This window comes from Orcinus orca, chromosome 2, assembly GCF_937001465.1.
Source record: "Orcinus orca chromosome 2, mOrcOrc1.1, whole genome shotgun sequence".
Taxonomy (NCBI): Eukaryota; Metazoa; Chordata; class Mammalia; order Artiodactyla; family Delphinidae; genus Orcinus; species Orcinus orca.
In genome coordinates, this window is record NC_064560.1 from 142,005,954 (window position 1) to 142,018,914 (window position 12,961).

Here is a 12,961-nt window from a genome sequence, read left to right on the forward strand (position 1 = left end):
TATCCCCTTTGTCCTTTGCCATATTTTTGGAGATTGGCAAATGCCTACTTAATCTATCAAAGTCTACCATCACCTATCGGAGATGAGATAGACTACCTATATTTTTTCAAGAATGATGAGTTCCACAAAGACCCATGAATTATTACCAGTTTGTCATTGTAAATGACAAAGGAGTCTGGCTGTAGAAGCACCTCAGAGTCTGTGCCTAAATTTGTGTCTCTCCAGATATCCTTAATCTGAGTATTGTGAACCTTCCATTCCTCTTTTGAGTCAGAGATCTTTCCCTTTAGTCTTGGAGGGATGCTAAAATTCCAAAATGTTGAAGTTACTGAAAATTTGATCACTTGATGACCTCAATGATAACTCTTTCTGCTTTGGTGACCATTTCTTTTATCGTTGTCAGTTCTGCTAAATTTCTTGCTATGTTTACAGCATATTCTGTTTTTTCTTTCTTTGCTAGTAGCTAGCTTCTCACAGCCTTTTTTGATATATTGATGTATCTGCTTCCTTCCACTGTTATTAAAATTGAAAGTTAATATATGTAACTAAATTCTATTCATATATTCTAATTTACACATAGTCATGGAATCTATCAAACTCCAGGGTAGCATTTATACTTGTGTTTACTGCAAAAGCAAAGTTATTGCCTTTAGTAAAGTGTGTAATTTTCCTAAAATTGTCCACTGTTATCTACCCAGAATATATGTCAGTCTTTTATTTATTTTAAAATTTATTTATTTATTTTTGGCTGCATTGGGTCCTTGTTGCTGCACACTGGCTTTCTCTAGTTGCGGCGAGTGGGGGCTACTCTTGGTTGTGGTGCGCAGGCTTCTCATTGCTGTGGCTTCTCTTGTTGCAGAGCACGGGCTCTAGGCGTGCAGGCCTCAGTAGTTGTGGCTCACGGGCTTAGTTGCTCCGCGGCACGTGGGATCTTCCCAGACCAGGGCTCAAGCCCGTGTCCCGGGCATTGGAAGGTGGATTCTTAACCATTACACCACCAGGGAAGTCCCTGTGTCAGTCTTTTAGAAAGCAAGAAAAATATCTACATTCATTATATGAAACTTAAGGAAACTCGATTTATTTTTATCGTAATGAAGATATTTTAAAAACGTGTTTTCTAGGCCAACCGTATCCTGATCCAGTTCTTCCTCCACAAAGGCAAGACAGATTTTATTCTAATTCTGGTAGACTTTCTGGACCAGCAGAACTCAGAAGTTTTAATATGCCATCTTTGGATAAAACGGGTAAGAAATACTTGTGTGTATGTGTTTTTTAATAATGGTGGCATACTAAAGAACTGGAAGCTGCATAAAGGACTAATATAATTGTGATCTCTGCTTAGCTCTTAAGGCCACAGTCTCTTTCCTGAGAACTTCCTGGTTTTATGTTTCTTGTTATTTTGTACACATCCATGGCGTCTGCACATATGTTGGTGGTTGGTTTGGGCACCATTGTGATGAGTTTACTATATGAACCCAAGACGGTAAATTTTACTGTGTTCCGTGATTAATTTTCTAGGTTTTCCAGTCCACTGACATATATCCTGTTTAGTAATTAGGGAAATTAGGCTGGTGTGAATGGATATGTTACAGTCTACCAGAAAAATAATTTGAGTGCATACTCTGTTGATGGGTTAATCAATTACCTTGCTTAAACCTTTCATGCTTAGGTAGATTTAAATTTTACTGAGCAATCAACTATTTGTCAGGGGCTCTTTTTCTTAAACCACTTCACAGCAACCCATTGAAGTTGGGAAATATATATATCCAGTGAATCTATTAGAAGTACATAACATTAAGGAAATAAAAAGATTAAAAGTAAGTGGAAAATTAAAATTTATGAGTTGAAGATTTCTTCAGGAAAGCGTATATATTTTAGGGGAGGCATTTATCCAGTTGAAACATGTATTATTTTAGAAACTCATTCTTCTCTGAATAATAAGGCAAAAAAGCAGACCTGTGGCCTGTTTTTCTGTTATTATAATTAAGTTAATTATTTCTAATTGTTTGGCTTTTGAAATTGTTTTCCCTCGTTAATTCAAGCTTAATGGAATGAAAGTACATGTATGATTGAACATCTGTTTCTAAACTAATGCTATTTAAAATTTTTCACATGTCCATTTTTTTTTGTAATAGAACTGTATCCAATTTAGCAAATAATTTTAAAGTGCTTTCTGTTTGGAAGGTAGCCTGCATGACGTGGTAGATAATATAATTACAGTAAAGTATAGTTTTTAGCTGTAAGAAGCTAATAATTAAATAGGAGAGAAGGACAAATATATATGCTTAACTAATACTGGTTAGAATAGTAAGTCCTATGAGAGAATATGTTATGTTCACAGAAAGGGAGAGCTCCCATATAGTTGAAGGATAAAGGAAAACTCCATGAAGGAGGTGGCATTTGAGCTGCTTTTGAGGGAATTTGAAAAATTAGTTAAGAGGTAAGGGTCTGTGCTAGTAATAATGAACAGTATAAGCAAAAACAAAAGAGCATGAGTTATTGATGGAGAATGGCTGTAAAACTGAGCTATTAATCGTCTGATACAAGATCTTAAGAGGGTTAAATGTGGAAGTATTTTGTAAATAGAAAAATTTCTATATATGTAATATGTTATTATTGGTTTATCAGTTTATGGTATTTACATGAAGGAGAGTGGTGAGAGATAGGTTGATACATTAACTTAGCACTAGTGCTCAGTAAATGTTTATTGAATGAAATGAATTATCTCATTTAATCTTCACAATGAACCTATAAAGTAGATGCTATTATCCTGATTTTACAGATGAAGAAACCAAAGCTCAAAAAGGTGCTCACGGTCTCAGGTAGGAGGTATTAGAGCCAGGATTTGATCCCATGTCTGTATGACTCCAGAGCCATTGTCTTGATCCCTATACTGAAATAAGAGGGTAGTGGATCAATTTAGTGCATCAACCCTGCCATTGATGCACTAAATACCTATAGAATGCTTACTATATGATAGGCACTATGGTAGCTGCTGTATTTCAGTGGTGAATAGGTCAGCATTCCTTATACCTTGAGGTCTAGTAAAGGTCTGTAGGCAGTTGCACTATATAGTGACAAAAGTAAAGAGTGCAAAATGTTATGGGAGCATATGGGCCACTAGCCACTAACCCAGATGAGAGGTAGTGGTATTTTTGTTTTTTTATAAATTTATTTTATTTATTTTTTGGCTGTGTTGGGTCTTCGCTGCTGCACACGGGCTTTTCTCTAGTTGCGCGAGCGGAGGCTACTTTTCGTTGCAGTGTGTGGGCTTCTCATTGTGGTGGCTTCTCGTTACAGAGCATGGGCTCTAGGCGTGTGGGCTTCAGTAGTTGTGGCATGTAGGCTCAGTAGTTGTGGCTCACAGGCTCTGGAGCACAGGCTCAGTAGTTGTGGCACACGGGCTTAGTTGCTCCGCGGCATGTGGGATCTTCCCAGACCAGGGAAGCCCAGGAGGGTAACTTTTTAGGGGACTGTGACAAGTCTACAGGGTTGATGGTGGTGACTTAGCAGAGCGGATAGATGTGAACAGACACAGAAAAGATAGAATTGGGAGGACTTAAGATTGAAGCCATGTGGTAGTGAAGGAGGAGGAGGAGTCTTGGCTGATGCTCAGGTTCTTGGCTAGGGCACTTGGACCATTCATTGTTCGGAGACAAGGAACAAGGAGCAGCAGAACATTTGACAGGAAAGATTATAAGTTATATTTTGAACTTACAGACTTAGCTGCACCTGTGATACACCTGCACTACTATTCAAGTAGGCATTTCAAGCTCTGAAGTCCTGGGGGAAATATCTAGATCTGAATTATACGTCTGGAAGTCTGTAGTGATATACATCAAATTAAAGCTGTAGGAGTGGATGAGATTTCTCAAGGCAAGAATGAGATGAGAGTAGGGCTGAGGGTGGAACTCTGAGGAGACACCACTGAGGAGTAGTGGAGCCCACCGAGGGGACTGAGAAGGAGCAGCTAGAAAGGAGAGGTAGAGAGGGTGCCATCCCAGTAGTTGAAGGCTGAGAGGACTTAAAGAGGGAGGGAGTAGTCAACGATGGTGAGAAATAAAATTAATGAGGGGGCTTCCCTGGTGGCGCAGTGGTTGAGAGTCCGCCTGCCGATGCAGGGGACACGGGTTCGTGCCCCGGTCCGGGAAGATACCACATGCCGTGGAGCGGCTGGGCCCGTGAGCCATGGCCGCTGAGCCTGCGCGTCCGGAGCCTGTGCTCCGCAACGGGAGAGGCCACAACAGTGAGAGGCCCGCGTACAGCAAACAAACAAACAAACAAATTAAATGAGGACTAAAAGTTCTATTTTAATTTAGCAAAAAAAGAGACTTTTCTATCTTGGGGGAAGTAACTTCAGTGGAGCAGTGGATGTTGCACCTAGATTGCACTACAGTGAGGACAAAATGGGAGGCATTCTGAATAATATATATAGAACAGTTTTTCACTGTGAAGGGGAGAGCTAGCTGTAAGGAGCTTCTCTTTTTCTGTCTTATTTTAAAATAGTAGTTGGGAGAGACCTGCTGATAGGATGGGTCTAGCCGAAAGGGTGGAGGGAGGCAACAGAGAGAGGAAGATCCCTGTGGAAGCTGGAGGAGGGGGACTCTGAGTACAGAATCAGGGTCTTAGATTGTCTAGAAGAATCCTTTCCCATGATAATAGGAAGTAAGATCATAGGAATATAGTGGCTGATACATTGATATGTTTGACTACAAAAAGTTAAGGGAGTTTCTAAGTGACTGGTGTAGTAGGTTTGAGGAGAATGGAGGTTTCAAATTGAAGGGAAAACTCGCTTAGAAGATGCAGAAGGAAGGCTAGGCAATCGGCAGCTGGAAATGTGGCTGGAGGTCTGCCAGCCTGGAGTGGAGACAGTCTACATGGCTCTGTGGTGTAGTTTACCCCCCACAAGTGCTAAGTGGCTCAGGTATAGGCAGAGTGGAAGCAGAGAGTTGAATTAATCCAGGGCTGAATGTTGTCAAGCACATGTGAAAAATGGCCAATAGGATAAGGACACTAGTGACGGGCTGTTAGTGATGGAGTTTGAAGTCTGTTAATTAGGGAAGGAAATGAAGAAAGGAGGAAACTGAGAGATCAGAGGACTGGAAGCTTCAGTGAAATCCAAGGACAGGTATAGTGGGAGTAACTAAATGAGAAGGCTAGGAGAGGATAGGTGGTCGTGATCGGAGAGAGGGTTGTTTGAATTTATGTTCTTAGAGCCTGAACAGTTCTTGATGATAAAGTCCAGAAACATTTATTTTGAAACAGTGGCTAATCCAATTGTTAGTCTGTGTTACATGATGGAGGAATAAGGAAGGAAAGATGAGAGGGAAGAAGGGAGGAAGAAAGGAAAGGAAAGAAGTAAGGCGGGAGAAAAATGAAGGAAGAAAGGAAAGAAGGAAGGCAGGAGAAATATGAAGGAAGGAGGGAGGGAGAGGGATGCTACCTCCTGGAAGCTTCCTTAATGATGCTCCTTTCAGGATTGCCTAGGCACAGGATAGGGAAACTACAGTCACGTGCCTTTGCAGAACTCGTGAGTCTGCCAAAATTTCCAGGGACCTCAAGCTGTTCTTGTGGCCCTAATACAGGATGCTGGTGTCAAGCTGGTTGTCAGTGTCCTTTGTGATCTCTTGATCTAAGAATGGAGCGATAAATCATGTATTTTTCACGGTTTAACTTTTATGTCTAGATGGGCCAGTGTCTTCAGAAATGGAATCCAGTAGAAATGATAGCAAAGATGATCTTGGAGTAAGTATTGAAAGTGGAATTTTATCCATGTATTCAGGATCTTTCTAATCTCTTGGTTTACTAGAATAGAAATTTAGCTAGCCATCTAGTTTTTGATTAAAAGCTGCTTTTTTATTTTCCACAAATATACTTCGTACTTAACATTATAGCTATTTCCTTTCTGGATTGTACCCTGTGGTGATAAAGTACAAGGTACAGACTTGAGGTTTGATTTAGTTTATATAGTTAAACAAGAACTTGAATTTTCCCCCTTGGATTTTTATTTTAATGTTTTAAAGTATGTTTTCTGTTTACTGCGCTTACAGTCTTGGTTTTTGGTCACCTTGGAAATATTAACATAAGCATCATTTCTTTTTCTCAGTATATGCTTGATAAAAGAAATGTATATTTTGGTACTCTTGGACTATTCTTATGTTTTATCTTTAGCCAGATTATTACTTTGTTGGTTAAAGCTGTTTTCTGTTGAGTTAATAAAATATTCATGATAGCTAAAATTCATCTGATGTAGAAAACCGAATATTTCTCTGGAGCCTTTTAGGATATCATAGACTGCTTTCTGCCTAGGTGCCTAGATGCTTTCTTCTAAGCCTAAGCTTTTCAGGAAAACTATTGCAAATTTTGCTGTTGTTTAATGACTGCCATTTGTCAATTTGCTATAGAATTTAAACGTGCCTGATTCATCTCATCCCATTGAAAATGAAGCACCTGGCCCTGGCTTGGTTCCCCCACCTCACCCTCCAATCAGAGGCCCATTGTTTCCAATGGGTACAAGGGGCCCTTTCATTAGAAGGGGTCCTCCTTTCCCTCCACCTCCTCCAGGAAGCATGTACGGAGCTTCCCGCGATTATTTTCCACCAAGGGATTTCCCTGGCCCAGCACCTCCTTTATTTGCAAGTATGCTTTTTTTTAAGCTTAATATATGTCTTATAGAGTAGATCAGAAATATTAATTTTACTTTCTATTCATGTAGTAATACAGTGGAGGAAAATTTTTCTCAGCTTCTGTGAGTGTGCCATTACTTTTCCAGATTGGGAAGATAGCCAGCCATCAGTAATGAGGCCTCATCAGCAATGAGGCTTCAACTTGATTCATCTTAATAATGAGGAATTATTTCTATGATTCAGTAATCAAGAAAATCATTGGCTCTTTGCAGCAGTCTTATGTTAAGACTAAAATTGTTTGTATCTTATTTGATAGAAATTGGGTACTCTGTCAATTAGTAAAAGTAATTTCAATTTATATTTTTGCATTAAAATCACTGGCTAAAGTATTTTTTAAAATCTTTTTTTCATAAGTAGCTCCCATGCAGTCTTATTTGTTTAAAACCTAAAATGTGTTTATCATGTTTGGACTAATTGTTGAATTTATTGAAATTCGTCATAGCCTCACATACGAAAAACGGAATAGTTATTGCTTTTATGTCTATGCATTGCCATTTAGAACTGTAGGTTTCAGCAGAATAAATACAGGGTTACCAAACACTAGGAAAAAGCCTATCATTTGCCTAATATAGTCATTCCTTCCCTCATTCCACCTCTATTTTTAAAGTTTAAGGTGAATTAAAATGAATTTTAATTGGGAAATTTAAAGACAGTTTTTGATATAATTGGAAATATTTTAGAGTAGTATCAAATTAGACTTGAGTTTTAAGTCTCGTGAAAATTATATTACATGAAAGCTTTTTTTAGAGTAAGTTTTACTAGATTTTGAAATAATTGTTCTCCTTTTCAAAAAGTGTTAAGATGTTAGATTTTCATAGGACAAAAAAGTTGCACCTAGATTAATGATATTCCCTTTAATCGCATGTAGTTGAAGAGAATATGTGTTGCTCAATGTTGTAAAAATTCATTTGTTAGATCAGGTAATTATTCTGGTGTCAACTTTTGAAAATAAAGATAGGTACTAGCAGTTATAAGCTAATGATTTACTGGGGCTGCAGTACAGGTGCTGAAAGTTAAAAAATGTCTTTTACCAATCTCTTTGAACAGTGAGAAATGTCTATCCACCAAGAGGTTTTCCTCATTATCTTCCCCCAAGAGCTGGATTTTTCCCTCCACCCCCGCATCCTGAAAGTAGAAGTGAGTTCCCATCAGGGCTGATTCCGCCCTCAAATGAGCCTACTACTGAACATCCAGAACCACAGCAAGAAACTTGACAATATTGTTGGGTCTTTCCTCAAAAGTAATTTTGACTTCTCTCTCATTTTCAGTTTAAGTAACTGCTGTTACTTAAGTGATTATATTTTTGCTCAAATTGAAGCTTAATGGAATTATAATTCTCAGGATAGTATTTTGTAAATAAAGATGATTTAAATATGAATCTTATGAGTAAATTATTTCCATCTTATTTTATTCTAGATAGTATAATTATTTTAATTTAACACATCCACTATCACATAAACAATAATGAGAGTTTTATATATGTAATCTTGCAGTTGGGGATAATTTGAACTCCAAAGGCTGTGTCTTTATTCCAAGAACTGTATTTACTATGGTTGTAGACAAATGTGAAAGTAACTTTATGCTTAATTAAATAAATATTAATTGATTTAAAGACTCGTTTGGCATTGATAATAATAAAATCAGCTAGTTTTTTTTATAAATATGGCTCCATTAGTTAGTTTCTTTACTTCTGCCGATAGCTTTGAGGCTCAAAACTAATGCTTTATATGGGTCTTTCCCATTCAGTTATCTTAACCAAAAATGTGTTCTCTTTCTTGCAAATAGACATGAACGACCCAAAGCAACAAATTAATACTGTTAAAAGCCAAAGTTCACTGTATTTTAAAGAAAACCAGGATATTGTCTAATGGCAAATTTCAGAATTTGAATCTTCTTAGTTCATTCACTGATTTCCTATGCAGTTTTTTTTTTTCTTCTTGTTTTTCTCTTCATTTGTAAGATATTTACTGTTTTTAGTGGGGAATGTTGAGATTTACTGTAAGGTAACTGTATTGAGGCAGCGTGTCATTTTGAGCTTTGGACTCAGTATCTTTAGAATGTCTCTAACTCATGTTTGTGTTCTATTATCAGTCATCTGGCACATTAGTATGATTATGAAAGGAAAGGCAATTAAGTATAGGTAATAAATATTATACTATTTATGTACAGAAAATAGGCTAAATAGGCTTAGAAAAAAGGCTAAAAAGAAAGGATCTGTGTGAAATGCCTGGGTAAAATAATAAGTAGAATGAGGATTATAAAAGCATCATTACATTTGGTGTTAAAAACCAGATTTCAGGGGGAAGTAGACTATTTTTTCAAGTTGGAAAGTGAAAGAAAGAAGAGCAACGAAAGAGGAGTGATGTAGAATGCTCCAATCAAGTAAAAATTTTTTGTTTGCCCTGGGATAGGGGAGACTTGTCTTGGCTTAAGACAGAAGAGAAGGAGAGAGGGGAAGGCAAACAAACATTAGTAGAGAGAGTGGTAATAAACTGAGAGGCAGAATCGTAGAGGAGGCAAGGAGAGCATTGGATGAGAGCGTGGTGGAAGGCAAGAAGACTTGATATGGGCTGACTGGTCTAAAATACTTTGGGATTCCAGAATAAAGGAACATAATTAGTTTTAAAGTATATTTTATTAAAGTAATATAAACAAATGGGAATAAATCAAATAATAGTATTTTAGGATGAATAGCAAGTTTTCTCTATTTACTCTTTATCCCCATTTATACATCCTAGTCAGTTTCTCTTTTAATTCTTATTTCCCTTTTTAATTCTGATGATTTTAGAATTTTAGAAGATATCTTATACCTCTAACCTCTGATTTATCAACTAAATTTATTAAATTTATCAGTTTGTATATTGATTCCTTGAGATGAAAAATTGGGACTTAATGCACTTGTATTATTACCATCCACATTTTCCTTTCCTTTTCATGTTTGATGTTTATCCAAATTAAAGTTTTCTATTGTTGCCTTTGTAATTTTTAATATATTTAAACCCTATTAGTATCCCTTCTCTTTATTCCACTTCCCTTCTTCCCCTACCCTGGCCAAAATCCTATTTTCTCTTAGCTATACATTTATATTTTCAAGGTTGCTAATAATTATATTATGCCTACAAGCATAACCTGTCTTCTTTTTTTTTAATTTTTTTTTAAACTGAAGTATAGTTGATTTACAAGCATAACCTACTTTCTGTACTTGGCGCACAGTTGATCTAAAATTTGAAAATCAGGAACTTCCCTGGTGGTCCAGTGGTAAAGAATCTGCCTTGCAATGCAGGGGACGCCAGTTCGATCCTTGGTCAGGAAACTAGGATCCCACATGCTGTGGGGCAAATAAGCCCATGCGCTGCAACTACTGAGCTCGTGCGCCTCAACTAGAGAGCCCGAGTGCCTCAAACTACAGAGCCCACACGCCCTGGAGCCTGCGCGCCACAACCAGAGAAGAGAAAACCTGCACGCCACAACTAGAGAGAAGACTGCGTGCTGCAGTGAAAGATCCTGCATGCCTCAATGAAGGTCCTGCATGCTGCAAGTAAGATCTGACGCAGCCAAAAATAAATAAATAAATAAACAATAAATAAATCTTTCAAAACATAAAATAAAATTTGAAAATCATAAGTAGCATTTATAACATTATCATCATTAAATGTTGTTCACCAGCAGGCCAAATCATATACAGTTAACCCTTGAACAACATAGGTTTGAACTGTGCAGGTCCACTTATACCCAGATGTTTTTTAATAGTAAATACTGTGGTATTACACAATCCACGGCTGGTTGCAATTTGCAGATGCAGAACCTCGGATATGGAGGAACCTTGAATATGGAGGAACTGCGGATAAGGAGTGCTGACTATAGGTTATACATAGAGTTTCAACTGCATGGAAGGTCGGCACCCTTAACTGCCCCCCACCCCTGCCACCCACATTGTTTAAGGGTCAACTGTACAAAGTTTGCATTTCCTTCTCTATGAATGCCAGTATCCTAATTTCTGGGCCACTCTGAAGAGCCTGTTTTTTAAACATCAGGGTCAAATGAGTAATTTTTTCTTACCTATTCTCTCTTCCCCCGTTTACCAATAATATCCTAAAATAATGACATATTTTGGTTAGTGTTATACTTGGGCCAAGAATACAATCCCCCCGCCCACTTTCCTAATGTAGTTTTCTCCCCCCTCATATTATTTGCCATTATCATACCCTAATTAAAAAAATTCCCTTTCATATCTTTTCTGTTGGATATATTATTCTATATGCATTTGTTAAAGACTTTTATTTTGCAGGCCTTTGTCCTCCTGCTGCAAACCACACTGCCTGCCCTCTAGGCCTGGGAATAGAGCCTGCGTTTTAACTGATTTCTTGGGGTTGCTCCTGTTTTATAAACCCTCTATCTTGCCGTTTTTTAAATTTAAGTCTTTTGTTTTGCTGGAGTTCACAAGTAATTTCCTAGGAAAGGATGTAGGGAATGTAAAATTTGTGAATCCTTGCATGTCTGAAAATTCAGCCCTCCAACCCCTTTTTTGGGGTTAGTTTATATGGGTATAGAATTCTGTGTCAGAATTTTGAATGTCTTGTTCTTTTAATATCAGTTAATTAGCATCAGTATATTGTAATATCTGTTGTTGCTGATGAGAAGTTTGAAGGGAATTTGATTCTTTTCTCTTTGTTGGTGACCTTTTTCCTGTGGAAACTTTTAGGATTTTTTTTTTTATCCTTGGTATTCTAAAAAATCACAGTTTGATGCATCTACAAGTGAGACTTTTTTCACTCATTTTTGTGTTCAGGTCCTCTGAGAAGCAGATTCTAAGATGTAATTAGACGTAAAGAGATTTATTTAGGGAGAACACCTGTGAAGGATTAAGGGGTGAGAATGCAGAATGAGGTGGAGAAAACCTTCAGACTGTGGTTCAGATTGACATCTGTGAAAAGAGAGAAGGGCAGGAAGGAAGGTTGGGTAGGAAGAGCCTCAGATTACAGTGCAGCTCCGAGAAAGCCCAAGCTGGGGCAGTGGCAGTCCCCAGGGCAGAGACGGCCTATTAGAAGGGTTCCTCATTGGGTAGGAATGGTCTGCTCTAGTACCTAGTACCCCTGCATGTTCTTCCTTGCCAGAAGCAGACACCAGGGAGGACCTGGGCTTGGCATGAATGCTGAAGCTGCATTGGCCAGAGGCTGTCAGCTAACTAGACTCCTCACAGCAATCTCTCTCCTGGGGGCATATTTGACTTGTGCACTCCTGGCTCCCACATTGTTAGGCACGTAAACTCTGAAGACTCATGTCTCACATCCTAAAACCCTGGGAAATTCTTTATCTTTGGTAAATTCCTTTTCTCTCATAATTTTCCTCTCTCTCTTTCCTTTTTTTTTGTTCTGGAAAATTTTCTTAACTGTGTATTCTACTCATTTAAAATTTTTGTTTCCACCAATGATGTTTAATCTTTAAGAGCATTTTTTATTATACCTCTTTCCTTTTCCTTAGATTCTGTCTTTTTTGTAAGGATCTAATACCTTGAATTTCTCCATAGTAAATTAGAGGTTTCTAAAAGCGTTCTTCTGAATTATCTGTTTTCTCTGACGTTAATTTTGTTTGCTTATCTTGGCCTTTCTCTCCTTATATGCCTCATAAAGTCGTCCACGTTTAATAAAGATGAACTGATCAGCTGATTGTAGTTTAAACCTTTTTGTATGTAAGAAAGACGGTTTTCTTGTTAGATCTCTTTCTTGAGTGAGGATTCAGACTGGGAGATCTTTGTGTGGAGGCAGGCAGGAGTGGAGACAGGGCATCTGTGACTGACGAGCTTTGTCTTAGGATGAGCAGATAGGGATCTGGCTGACTGTGTGTAGCCCCTCCAGATACCAGAATTAGAAGGACTTCATCTAGGACACCGCCATTCACACTAGACGCTTTTGCTTGTTCCAGACAGTTTAGTATCTTTAGGGAATATCTATACATTATTTTAGCTGGAGCCAAATCTTGGCTTACTACCTTGTGCTTGGGGTTGTGTCAGGGGAATGGCGGTAGCAACTATTAGTTATCTGTATACAGATTTTCAGCTAATCTCCCTGTTTTCACACTCATACCTCGGTTCTATACATAGTATATGGACTGGCTCTGAGCCCAGCTTCAGGTTCTATCAGGCAGACTGACTCCCAGCCCCTGATAACATCAGGACAGCATCTGAAGGGATAGTTAAAGGGATAAGGCAACATTCAAGATATTGAACGGAGCATTATTTTGGACTGATATGCAATAGGCTTGGACATTTCAAGAAA

At 38.1% G+C, this 12,961-nt stretch overlaps 1 protein-coding gene across 14 annotated transcripts in view; it reads left to right on the forward strand.

The window, feature by feature from the left end:
- MIA2 (MIA SH3 domain ER export factor 2) overlaps nt 1-8,064 on the forward strand; it is a 111,062-nt gene extending 102,998 nt beyond the window's left edge. For all 14 annotated transcript variants that reach the window (XM_033428411.2, XM_049705928.1, XM_049705929.1 and 11 more), the window contains 4 exons: nt 1,122-1,244; nt 5,687-5,745; nt 6,405-6,639; nt 7,734-8,064. In XM_033428411.2, coding sequence (XP_033284302.1) covers nt 1,122-1,244; nt 5,687-5,745; nt 6,405-6,639; nt 7,734-7,900 — 584 coding nt within the window. In that variant the 3' untranslated portion in view covers nt 7,901-8,064. The remainder of the gene's footprint in view (nt 1-1,121; nt 1,245-5,686; nt 5,746-6,404; nt 6,640-7,733) is intronic.
- Nucleotides 8,065-12,961: the final 4,897 nt, after the last annotated feature.